This window comes from Aspergillus eucalypticola (assembly GCF_003184535.1).
Source record: "Aspergillus eucalypticola CBS 122712 chromosome Unknown BO83scaffold_7, whole genome shotgun sequence".
Lineage (NCBI taxonomy): Eukaryota > Fungi > Ascomycota > Eurotiomycetes > Eurotiales > Aspergillaceae > Aspergillus > Aspergillus eucalypticola.
Genome location: NW_020290281.1, coordinates 1,041,574 through 1,053,926, shown reverse-complemented (window position 1 = coordinate 1,053,926; position 12,353 = coordinate 1,041,574). Strand labels below are relative to the sequence as shown.

Sequence of the window (12,353 nt, the reverse complement as noted above, 5' to 3'; positions counted from 1 at the left end):
GCGGGATCTCACCCGTGGAAACCACACGGGAGGAAATGGCCAGAAAGTGGAAGTAAGGACCAGAACTGAATGAATATCCGGAACATCGCCAGGAACCAGACACCCACAATGACAAACAGAGCCAATGACCATTCAAATTGGGATTCCTCATCTCTCCTAGCACGATCACTCGTGCCATGCGATGTCTCTCAGCTGCAAGGATGGTCGCCCCGCTCGCTCCTCCCAAGCTTCCGTTGCCCTGGTGATATCCACGCTTTCCAGGCGCTGCTGTTCGTCAGCGCAGTCTGATTACGACGGCAGTTTAGGCGCCCGTATCCAAGGTGATTTTCTTAAGAAGTGCCTGGGGCGGAGCTGATCGGATCTGTTTGACTTTAGCAACCTGCCATCCTTCAGTATTTGACGCTCTGTGTATGTGCGTTTGTGGTGTGGATCACAACCTTTGTTTATAAGGACGCTCGACTTTCGCATCCGAGGTTCTACTCTACTTCTTCAAACCGTTATCCGATCGCTTGGTTGCCCCGATACATTCCTCCAGATCTCTGACATACTTTGGTTTGTTTACTGGTACTACCAGACAACCAACTGCCCCCTGTGGATAGTAAGTGGCATTCCCCATCCCCCCGGGTCTGGAATTGTCTGGACAATGCAAATGTGCTAACCGTGGAACCCAGTACCTCTAGGAATCCATAGACCAGTACTATCTACGTCCCTTGAGTTGAGGTCATCGTAACCGCTGGGGCCGTAACCACACAGATACCTGAGAAATCGTTTTGCTCCACCACTACGTTTGATCATTGGATACTATGCGCGATTGAGTTACGAGCAGATAAACATGAACAACTCGTCGCGGATGTATGTGCCGGCGCATAACCAGGAAGAGGAGCCGCCGGCATATGATACGTACGGAGACCCATACTATGCCGAACAGGATTCTCCTCCGGCAGCATCCCGTGCGCATGGAGCTACTATGCGATTGCTGCCCACCAGCACGATTGTAGAAAGTGATTTGAGTGCCAACACGGGAGTTAGCTCAGAGTACCACTATGGGGATCCTTTCGTTGATGACGGAGAGTAAGTAGTAGCCTTTCGTTCTTCCTTTGCCCTTTATCCCACTGAGCTATGGCTTCCGGCATTCCGATGACCTTGTTTGGTATCTGCCCTCCGGCGTGGAGCTCCATACCATCTACGCTTGTTGACATGGTCAATGCTTTTAAAACCGCTGTCTGGGGAAAGCTCAAGTCTGGTGACTGAGAAATACTCATTCAATTTGCATGCCGTGATTTTCCTGGCCAACACTGTCTCCGCTTTTTTTTTGCGTATATCTGAGATGTCTATGGACATCCGGCACAACTACTTTCAACATGATATACGAAATGATGGTTATGAAGCGGTCTGCTAACTCGCGTGCTCAAAACAACCGCAGAAGCGAACGCCAGCGATACTATCCCTATGAACCAACCGAGTCTCCTTCCCGGCCTGTATCGAGTCTGGGAAATGTACCAACCATTCCGCCTCCAGCAGCATCAACGGTAGATGTTCCACACTATACCTCTCGTCCGGGCTCTCCTACCCGGCCTTGGTCACCTAACCGTGTCGGGAACTGGGCCAGACCTCCAGCTCCCCCCTCGGTCGCAAGCTCGCAATATGAACGTGCAGATCTCAATGGTAGTCCACGACCGGGCACCCCCAGTTCGAGATACGGGGGAAGCCCTCGCCGTCCGTTGCCCCCAGCACCGCTTTTCTCCGCCCCGGGTGGGCATGATGCTAATATCCCGATTAATGACGCGGGCGACGATGATGTATTCGGTGGTGGTGGGCGGACGATTGACCCTAGGGCCGACAATCGAGCCAGCATGCAGTCTTTTATGAGCGAGTCTACGATTATCACAGATGAGAAGGATGCCATGTCGAAAGTCGACTTGGACGATGAAATGGAAGAAACAGATGAGATGGTTGACCCTAACATACATTATGGTCCAGCCCCGGAAAAGCAGAGCCGCCGAGGTGTTCGCGAGGCTCAGATGTCCACGAAGGAAGTCCAGCTGATCAACGGTGAACTGATTCTGGAGTGCAAGATCCCAACTATCTTGCACTCTTTCTTGCCTCGCCGGGATGACCGAGAATTCACCCATATGCGGTACACTGCGGTGACCTGTGACCCCGATGATTTCACGCAGCGAGGCTACAAGCTGCGCCAACAGATTGGCAGCACTATGCGTGAGACCGAGCTGTTGATTTGTATCACGATGTATAACGAGGATGAGATCGGCTTCACTCGGACCATGCATGGTGTGATGCAGAATATCACCCATCTCTGCTCGCGATCCAAGTCCCGTACTTGGGGTAAGGATGGTTGGAAGAAGATCGTGGTCTGCATCATTGCCGACGGTCGTAAGAAGGTGCATCCGCGGACCCTCAATGCTTTGGCGGCTTTGGGTGTTTACCAGGAAGGTATCGCCAAGAACGTCGTCAACCAGAAGCAGGTCAACGCACATGTCTACGAATACACGACGCAAGTGTCGCTCGATCCCGACTTGAAGTTCAAGGGTGCTGAGAAGGGCATCATGCCGTGCCAGGTGCTCTTCTGCTTGAAGGAACACAACAAGAAGAAATTGAACTCACACCGTTGGTTCTTCAACGCTTTTGGCCGAGCACTACAGCCGAACATTTGCATCTTGCTCGATGTGGGTACTAAACCCGCGCCTACGGCACTCTACCACCTCTGGAAAGCGTTCGACCAGAATTCGAACGTCGCTGGAGCGGCTGGTGAGATCAAGGCCGGTAAAGGCAAGGGTATGCTCGGTCTTTTGAACCCTCTGATTGCCAGTCAGAACTTCGAATATAAGATGTCCAACATTTTGGACAAGCCGTTGGAGTCGGTCTTCGGATACATTACTGTGCTTCCCGGAGCGCTCAGTGCGTATCGGTTCTTCGCACTGCAAAACGACGCGGAGGGTAACGGCCCTCTGAACCAGTACTTTAAGGGAGAAACACTACACGGACAGGATGCAGATGTGTTCACTGCCAACATGTACCTGGCAGAAGATCGTATTCTCTGCTGGGAGTTGGTTGCTAAGAGGGAAGAGCGCTGGGTCTTGAAGTTCGTGAAGAGCGCTGTTGGTGAAACCGACGTGCCAGGTAAGTCTTGAAGACGAGCGATCGATGTAATTCCGCTAACAATCTTGCTAGACTCTATTCCCGAGTTCATCTCACAGAGAAGACGTTGGCTGAACGGTGCCTTCTTCGCGGCCGTGTACTCTATCGTCAACGGCAAGCAACTTTGGAAAACGGACCACTCGCTACCTCGGAAGATTCTCCTGCAAATCGAGGGTGCCTATCAATTCATGCAGTTGATCTTCACGTACTTTGGCTTGGTATGTCTTATGATACCCAGGTACCCGAGAAAACCTCGCTGACATTCGACTCACCTCTAGGCAAACTTCTACCTGGTATTCTACTTCATCGCTGGCTCACTTACCGACGACAAAATCGATCCGTTTGGTCACCATATCGGCAAATACATATTTGTGATTTTGAGATACGCCTGTATTCTGGTCATGTGTCTGCAGTTCATCATTTCAATGGGTAATCGACCGCAAGGGTGAGTAATCCATACCAGGACAGTTCATGGGTAGCTAGCTAACCTCAACCCTTGCAGTGCCAAGAAGCTATACTTGTCCGGTATCATCGTCTACTCGATTATCATGTTCTACACGATCTTCTGCACCATGTACCTTGTGGTGATCGAAATCCTAGCACGAATGGGCGTTGATAGCGATCTCGAAGTGAGCGACGGCCTCTTCGTCAATATCGTCATGTCCCTGTTGTCAACAGTGGGCTTATACTTCTTCGCCTCCTTCCTCTACCTCGACCCCTGGCACATGTTCACCTCCTCAGCAGCCTACTTCATCATGTTACCCAGCTACATCTGTACCCTTCAGGTCTACGCTTTCTGTAACACGCACGACGTGTCCTGGGGAACAAAAGGTGACAACGTCCTGAACATGGATTTGGGAGCGGCACGCGTCATCAACGGCACCACAGTCCAAATCGAAATGCCCTCCGAACAACTCGACATCGACAGCGGCTACGACGCCGCGCTCCGCAACCTCCGCGACCGCGTCGAAGTCCCCGAGACCCCCATCACCGAGAGCCAAATGCAAGAAGACTACTACCGCGCCGTCCGCACATACATGGTCTCCATCTGGATGGTAGCCAACGTCGTTCTGGCCATGGCCATCTCCGAAGTATACGGTCCCGACTCCGGCGGTACGAACGTCTACCTCGCCATCATCCTGTGGTCCGTGGTAGTGTTGGCCCTTATCCGTGTCATTGGATCCACCACGTATGCGATCTTGCTTGTCGTACAGAAGATCGTCGAGGGGAAGACCAAGTTCGAGGCGGGTAATCTGGCGAATATGAGCCATGTTTCTGGCTCGAGCGGTGGGAGGAGTAGTACTGCGCTGAAGTATGGTGGCGGAGTCAGCTTCAAAGACAAATTTGCCGAGGCAAAGTGGTCTGCGAAGAGAGTGGCGGATAAGGCTATGTTTTGGAGGAAGTGATGATCTATTTTGTATCTCTCGGTATACCCCTCTATATTCTATCTCATTGATTCCAGCTCTGGCTTCCTTGCTGGTGGTGAGATAGATTTGTTTGGTTTCTTTTTTTTTTGTTTTTTTTTTCATTTTCTTACGACCTTATTGATGATGGATGATTGGGATTTTTATGTATGTATTTATGTTTCGTTATGATTGATGGATATAATGGATTGTAAATGATCGATCGATTTATGAAAGATATCGGATTTCACTTCAATTCATTATCTCTCTCTCACTCAGCGTAGCTTAAACTCAGAGCATAGATCTAGTAGTAGTACTCTGCTCTGCTCCTCCCTTCAAGATCCCATCAACCAACGCACCAGCAGCCAGAGTCTCCTCATCCTTGAAATGCTTTCCCACCAACTGCAACGCAATAGGCGCACTGTCATACCGTTCCGGACCGGTATACTTACTCCATTCGCGCTGATCAACTTCGTCTCGAGGCTTATACGTCTTATGCTCGCTGGTCAATTGATCCAGCTGTGCATCCACGCTTAGACCAGATGGGAATACCACGGCCGGCTGGTCGAGGATGTTCCACACCGCGGTGTAGTTCCAGTAGTGGGATTCACCGAGAACGGAAGCAACGCCCGCGTATGCGGGGCAGAGGATGAAGTCCACGCCTCTGGATTTCATTAACGCGTGGTATTCGTCTCGGTAAATGTCACGCTGGACATTGAGGTTCCAGGATTCGGCCATAGTCAGGGGGGTGGGGCTGCTGTAGTCGAAGGCCCAGGCTGTTAAGGGGAGGATTGGTTCGCCTGTTTGGGCGATGAGTTTGCGCTGGCTGAAGGCGCCGTCGGGGAAGTACATTGCCGACTGGGGGTGGGGGGTTGTGGTTAGTTGTGGTATGTTGGATGGGGTTGGGGTGTGACGTACGATAATGTCCCAGCCGTGCTTGTGCTTATATGGTTCCCAATCGATGACTTTGATGCCAGCGGCTTGGAGCTTGGATTTGGCGTGGTTGAGGGCCCGGGTTATCGGGGGGTGAGGGCGGACGACGCTGGTGTTTGTTAGGGTACTGTATGCGTTGGTGTGGCTGGTGGTTGGCTTACCCATCGTCCCACATGATGGCTACGGTCATGTTTTTGGTGGGTTTGGCTCTTTTCCATGGGACTGGAACTAAGGACGTCTCGATATCCCATGGCTCTTGGTCGATGATGGCCTGCTGGAAGATGTCCATGTCTTCCACGCTTTGGCTGGCGAGAGGTCCGATTACGCCGCGGATGGATTCGTGGCCTTCCTTGGGTGCTTTTGCACCTGATAATGGGTTGCGAAGGGCTGTTGGGCGGAAGCCATAGGAGCCGCAGAATGCAGCGGGGCATCGGATTGAGCCTCCAATGTCTGTGCCGATACCTAGGGGAGCGCATTTGAAGCCGGTCGAAGCGCCTTCACCACCTGAGGAACCACCGGCACTGAGCGTGCGGTTGTAAGGGTTTAGCGTCGTTCCGGTGAGGTTATTACTGCAGCAGAGGTGCTTTATGTGTTGATTAGCTATGCAAAGTCCTTGTCTGCAAGGTAGGAATGTAGCTATACCATGAGAGATTGTGGCTGGTTGGTTCGTACGTGGAAGACGGCGCCTGCCTTTTCGAGGCATTGTATAATGAGGGCGTCTTCTGTTGCAATGTCGTCCACCCTGGTGCTGTCAGTTTCTGGATTTGATACTGCATCTGAAGAATAATGGAGCCATACCAGGCTACATAGCCGGCATTACATGTGTGGCCCTTGACTCCAACATGCTCCTTCACGCTTATCGGGACACCGTGCTGCGAGTTATTAGTTTAATGGATTGTACGGTACCGTTGATAAGGATGGTCCCACCAAAGGCCCAACTAGCTTTCCGGTTCGTCTGTAATACTCATCTAGTTCCTTGGCTCGCCCGATTGCTCGGTCGGTTAGGAACTCTGTAGCGAAGTTAAGCTGACAACAAGTATTAGTCGCATAGAAATCCGGACAAGATATAGTTTGGCATTACCAGTTGATGGCCCAATACGGCTCGCTTGAGGAAAGCCACGACTACCTCCTCTGCCGTGAGCTTTCCTGCCCCCATGTTTTGCACTAGGGTAGCGGCAGACATGTCGGTTATACTGAGCTCTCTCGCCGAGAGAAGGCCGCTTTTGCGGGGAAAGTCCTCCACATTCTTCAGGTCGGCCGAGGGTAGGTTATGTGCGGGGAGGAGCCATTGTTTGGGGATTGACTGTTGGAGAATGTCCTTGGCCTTTTGTGCCTGGAGCTCCCATGAGAGTGACATAGTGTAAGATGCTTGCAAGCACTAGGTTCAGAATTGGGTGATAAGAGGAGATGTGACCAGCATGGGAAAGGTGGGGAGTGCGCACAGTTTAAAACCGGCAGTCAAAAACACTAATGGTTTTCAAGACAAGGCAAATGAGGAGTCGACCAGGTCTACATCTCGGAATCGGAATGCAGTCCAATCACGATCAATAGCCTGTATAGACCCAGCTGCGCTGCAGCTCCTAGCTCCAGGGAGGAGATACGCCTCGGGTGGAGATCCTCTTATCTATCTGGTCGCGAGCACTTGCCTATCAAGGACCATGGCGTCTATCGGCAATTAGCAAATGAACGCTGAATGGAGCTCTTGTGCCGACCTTGCCTATCTGGAATTTTTACATTATCAATCATTGGTAGTCAGTACCGGGGAAGATCTGCTAAGAATTACAGGTGGGCACAGAGAAACACAGCCGAAGGTTTAAACGACCAGGCGGAATATGTTCCGCATACTAGTTGGGGGCGAGAGATGGACTTGACATCTCATCAATGGGGCTCGGATCAACAACGAAGAAAATCAACAATCATTCTAGTGGATATGATTGAGCGGAGGAAGGAAGAGAAGCATTTAGCGATGGGATATTAACAAACTAACTAGTAACAGCCAGGTCAGATGACCCGGCCTCCCCGTGACATTCGCCATCTTCATCTTTATTTTCATTTCCCCTTTCTCCTCTTTTCGATTATACCTGTACTTTCCTATCATCCATAAATCCAATAACTGTATGTCCTCTAACCACAGCACGTCAATTCTTCACATAATGTCCCACATATCACCTGACACTTCTCAGACATTTCAATCTGTGAGACCCGTTCTGTTTCCACTGTCGGCCTTCTCAGAGCGATCGTCTCCGGATGGGCCATCTCTGGCTGAATCGTGGTTGAATGGATCCCATATGCGTGGAAACATTCGTTAATGGTCTTACTCAATTTCAGGAAACTCGGCACTGAGCAATCGGATACCATTACATGAACCGATGCGAGCGCCTTGTGCTGGTTTAGGCGCCAGATATGTAGCTCGTGGACCGATAGGACACCGGGAATCTGCCAAACCCCAAATTGTGAGAATTTATTCGATAAGTATAGCCTCGTTGTGGCCTACCTTCTCTAGATCATGCTTCACATCCTCAAGGTCGACTCCATTAGGTGCACTTTCTAGCAGAATGATTCCACATCGCCGCACTGTTATTGGGTTCAGCATCCATGGATCAAACAACATGAAAGGACATACCTAGTGGAATTGAAGACAGCATGATCATTATGGCTATTCCCATACTTGTGCCCGGATCCGCATAGAATCGCCCTCCATAGTGAGTGAACCATATGACCAAGGCCGCTGCCATCACCCCAAGGTTATTGGCCGCATCGCCTATAACATGGGTCAAAACCCCCAGCATTCCTAGGTCATGTCCATGAGAGGCTGTCCGAGCCCCATGCGAAAGGTGTTTATGATTATCGTGCTACAGAGTAGAAGTCAGCCAGCTGAATGCTCTATATTCTGCTCAAGTACTAACGTTCGGACTTTCTGATCGTTCCAGTTCTGTAATGTCATCTGTCGTCGACACAGGAAGCTCTTCCAGAGCTACTGAGCTAGGTTCATGTCCATGATCATGATGGTGATGCTCTGTAAAACAGTTACCGAGGCCGCCTCATTAGCTGTTGAAGCCGGAATTACCATGGAGAAACGTGGCGCTGATAAGATTCAGGGTCAGTCCGATTGCTCCCATGATGAACATGAGCTTAGGATTCTCAACACCTGTTGCACATTAACCGGATGAGTTTAACAGGAGGACGGAGCACCAACGCTGGAGTGTGATGAATCGCTCAATGGACTGTAGGAAGATGCTAATCCCAAGCGCGAAGAGTAGGACGCCATTGAAGAAGGCGCCCAGCAACTGGGCTCGTTGCCAGCCAAAAGATAGGGCTTTCGGCGATTCGTCTGCTTCTGATACCTGGATTGAACTCAGTACCTGCTGCACCTTTCTTGACCGTGCCGCGGACTACCTTGAGAGCAACGAGCGCGACAACAAACCCGACCAGGTCGTTCAACTAGATTCATAAGTGACCGCTTTGCAACAATGGGCCACACATACATAATGGAAAGCATCGGCCACCAAAGCAAGGGAATGTGTGTAAAAACCAACTACCGTACGGTCGCATCAGCCAGGCTTGCAATGAAGCAATCTGCAGAGGGGGTAGAGGGGAGCCAACCTGAGATCTCAGCCACAAAGAATGCCGAGGAGATGACAACTACCGCCGTCAATCGCGTGGCGCGTGATATTTTGAGCACCATGATACCGAGCTCCCTCAGATGAGAATGAGACAAATCCCAGACGACCTTTTGCTGTAGAAGTACTCACGGCCAGGTGTGAGGCTACCGGCTTATTACCCCTTACATTAGAATCGGGCCGGGCTGGAATGCGATGAACTTTACAAACCAGGCTGGTCGAACATGTTGTGAGGGATCCTTTCTAGGGTGTCTATACCTAGGCAAACATGTTACTCTCAATTCTCTATGCTGAGGGTGAGGGTCTAGACTGTTGTGCCATCCAGCTCCGACATGCTCACACCATTACCCATGTCACACATCATATGCAGCTGACGTAGCAATCTCGGCATTTTATTCCAATTGTAATTGCAGCTAGAATTGTTCTTCTCTGCTGGGGATTTACTACGAACCACGTTGTGACAAACATCAGGGATCGCTATTCATTATCTCATAACTACTGCATCACCAACATGTTTTACTATGCGGCGATCTCATCCACCAAGCCATCTAACTCTCTCTGCCAGTTCCTGTGCCTTGAGATTTGCCAAATGAACTGGTCGACGAATCCCTTGCTCTCGCTATCAATATTGGACGATACTTGCAGCTGCTGCGTGGGTGCACCAAGGGCAGTCACCACTCCATAGCTTTCCTTAACGTGACCATCCGAGGCATATTTAACCGCATCTAGACCAATTTGCTTCCGGATGAAGTCTACCGCTTCGTTAACGCCAGCGATAGGCTTCAAGTGTGCGAAGGACTCAGCAATCCAGTGCTTAGCGATTCCGTTCTTCGCCAGCACATCTACGTGCTTTCCACCGGGTACGAAAGTCGCGTCAAAGAGCGTGGATCGCATTCCTGGGAAGTGGTGATCGGGAATCACCTTCTCTCCTGATTCAGAGGTGACACCCTGGCGCTGGGATCCAATGGTGAATACAAATGCATTTTGCTTCTGCAAAGCGCTCTTCATGTCCCCGTATGAGTTGAGGTCGAAGCCATCCGCGATGAGGATGGCAACTCGGCGAGTAGCAATCTGCGCGCTGTCAGAAAGGTAGTCGAACTGGCTCAAGCCTTTTGATGTTTTTCCATCGTTCTCCTTTGGTGCCTTGGTCGGTGTGTTGCCTCCGACATTCTTCGCAACAGTCTTAGCCAGCTGGAGGTCAACAACAGCCAGTCGTTCTGAGAGACGCTTATACACGATCTCCTCATCACAATGGTCCAGCTCGAAGGAGAATGCTTTGGAGACATGAAGCTTTTCTATGGGGCTGAGGGAGTTGTAGAACAGTTGGGCCTGGTTGAAATGCTCGCTGAATTTGTCTGACAGTGCACGTGCTTTCACGCCGCGCTGCTTCTCAGGGTGGGTCGCGAATCCCCCATGGGCTGGAGAGGTTGGGGGATTCGCATCGAACCTGTTAGGCCAATAATTCACCTTGCCCTTTGTGATGCGGTGTCTCATCTGACCATCCCGGTTGACCAGACTCATGTACGGACATACGGGACGGTTAATTGGCAATTCTTGCCAGTTAGGGCCCAGGCGGGAGATTTGCGTATCGAAGTAGGAGAAGTTGCGGCCCACAAGGAGGGGATCGTCCGAGAAATCAATACCGGGCACAATATGACTGGTGCAGAAAGCCACTTGCTCGGTTTGGGGGAAGTACTCGTCAACATTGCGATTCAGTTCCAGTTGACCAATGTACTGAATTGGCACAAGCTCCTCCGGCCAGATCTTGGTTGCATCCTGGATATCGAATTCAAAGTCATTTTTCTTCTCCTCTGGAATAACTTGGATGCCGAACTTCCACCTGGGGTACTGGCCCGCCTCAATGGCATCCATCAGATCCTTCCGATGGAAGTCCGGATCCTGACCTGCGATCTTCAGCGCTTCGTCCCAGACGAGAGAATGCACCCCGAGCTCCGGGGTGAAATGGAACTTGACAAAGTGCCTCTGCCCCTTATCATTCACAAGACAGTAGGTATTGACACCGAAGCCTTGCATCATACGGTACGAACGAGGGATAGCACGATCCGACATGATCTAGCAAACCAATCAGCCAGCTGCCCAGCAAATAAAATGGAACCAAACAAACCCACCCATTGTTGCATATGAGTCGTCTCCGAATGCATATACTGAAAATCCCAAAAGTTGTTATGCGCACTCTGACCCTGAGGAATCTCATTATGAGGCTCCGGCTTGACCGAATGAATAACATCAGGAAACTTGATAGCATCCTGAATGAAAAAGACCGGGATATTATTCCCTACAATATCCCAATTCCCTTCAGCAGTATACATCTTCACAGCGAAGCCCCGGACATCCCGAACAGTATCCGCACTCCCCCGACTGCCCTGGACGGTGGAAAACCGCACAAAGACGGGCGTTTCGCGCTCCGTGTCATTCAAGACACCTGCCGAGGAGAGATCGGGAATAGCTTTATGGAGCTTGAAGGTTCCGAAAGCTCCAGCGCCACGGGCATGCACGACTCGTTCGGGGATCCGTTCGTGGTCGAAGCGCATGATCTGCACCGGTCAGTCGATACTCTAGCAGAGGACTGTGTATTATAAGAAAGGGATCATACCTTCTCCCTTGCAATCGGATCCTCCAACAACGAAGGACCATTATGCTGCGCATCAACGACGCGAAGCCAATGATCGGGATCCGAGATCTTGATCCCATAATCGGTGGTCATGGGCTGAACTCCGGATAGCTGGATTGTGTCCCGGGCGAGGTCATCTTGTTTGGTGGTCATGTTGAAGCGTTCGCTGGCCATGATGAAGGATGTGTGTATTCCAGATTTCTCACACACTGGTTTACAGATTACAGTGATGCATAAGAATTAGTTCTCCGGGTACTACCTATCTAAATAAATACCCATCCGCCCCAACCCGACCCAGGAATAAGTTACCCCAATAATAACCCTCTATTTCTAAGCACTTCTAATGAATAACCCCCAGTCGATCAGGGACTGGCGTAGTCTGGACCGGAACCATGATGCAACGCTGTCAATGGTCCACAGATATGGTGTGAAGAGAAGAAACTCATGATGTCAGTGATGTGCACTAGAGTCCACTCACTCCCTCCCTCCCTGCATTGATTGACAGTCTCCATCGTAGAGGAGCCATTGCCTATGCTCTTGGCCAATGGCAATGAATTCATTGAAAGAGTGACAGGAGCAACTCAGCTGAGAGTGGAGAAATTGTAAAAC

The 12,353-nt window shown here is 50.7% G+C and overlaps 4 protein-coding genes across 4 annotated transcripts; 1 reads left to right on the top strand and 3 right to left on the bottom strand.

Moving 5' to 3' along the window:
* Positions 1 to 557: 557 nt before the first annotated feature.
* chsB (chitin synthase class II) lies at positions 558 to 4,706 on the top strand. The gene is made up of 6 exons (XM_025526885.1): positions 558 to 598; positions 672 to 1,071; positions 1,424 to 3,138; positions 3,190 to 3,374; positions 3,435 to 3,601; positions 3,659 to 4,706. Exons 2-6 carry the CDS (start codon positions 833 to 835, stop codon positions 4,560 to 4,562), a joined length of 3,210 nt encoding a protein of 1,069 aa, XP_025390322.1. The 5' UTR covers positions 558 to 598; positions 672 to 832; the 3' UTR covers positions 4,563 to 4,706.
* A 144-nt stretch (positions 4,707 to 4,850) lies between these two features.
* BO83DRAFT_309038 (fatty-acid amide hydrolase) lies at positions 4,851 to 6,849 on the bottom strand (the record flags this gene model as incomplete). Its single annotated transcript, XM_025527387.1, has 7 exons — positions 4,851 to 5,417; positions 5,478 to 5,601; positions 5,654 to 6,075; positions 6,135 to 6,234; positions 6,291 to 6,364; positions 6,420 to 6,518; positions 6,574 to 6,849. The coding sequence occupies 7 exons, from the start codon at positions 6,847 to 6,849 to the stop codon at positions 4,851 to 4,853; spliced, it is 1,662 nt and encodes a 553-aa protein (XP_025390321.1).
* A 767-nt stretch (positions 6,850 to 7,616) lies between these two features.
* On the bottom strand, positions 7,617 to 9,177 carry BO83DRAFT_308442 (putative di-, tri-valent inorganic cation transporter; the record flags this gene model as incomplete). The annotated part of the gene is made up of 9 exons (XM_025527367.1): positions 7,617 to 7,928; positions 7,987 to 8,066; positions 8,116 to 8,344; positions 8,399 to 8,508; positions 8,560 to 8,640; positions 8,689 to 8,836; positions 8,889 to 8,933; positions 8,978 to 9,027; positions 9,096 to 9,177. 9 exons carry the CDS (start codon positions 9,175 to 9,177, stop codon positions 7,617 to 7,619), a joined length of 1,137 nt encoding a protein of 378 aa, XP_025390320.1.
* A 454-nt stretch (positions 9,178 to 9,631) lies between these two features.
* BO83DRAFT_357400 (spore-specific catalase CatA) lies at positions 9,632 to 11,918 on the bottom strand (the record flags this gene model as incomplete). Its single annotated transcript, XM_025529249.1, has 3 exons — positions 9,632 to 11,185; positions 11,242 to 11,667; positions 11,727 to 11,918. The coding sequence occupies 3 exons, from the start codon at positions 11,916 to 11,918 to the stop codon at positions 9,632 to 9,634; spliced, it is 2,172 nt and encodes a 723-aa protein (XP_025390319.1).
* Positions 11,919 to 12,353: the final 435 nt, after the last annotated feature.

Bases quoted from the DNA above. Each gene is read 5' to 3' on its own strand.
- chsB (XM_025526885.1), top strand. From the start codon at position 833: ATGAACAACTCGTCGCGGATGTATGTGCCGGCGCATAACCAGGAAGAG. The intron at 1,072-1,423 runs GTAAGTAGTAGC...AAACAACCGCAG, and splicing joins CCTTTCGTTGATGACGGAGA to AAGCGAACGCCAGCGATACT. The intron at 3,139-3,189 runs GTAAGTCTTGAA...CAATCTTGCTAG, and splicing joins TGGTGAAACCGACGTGCCAG to ACTCTATTCCCGAGTTCATC.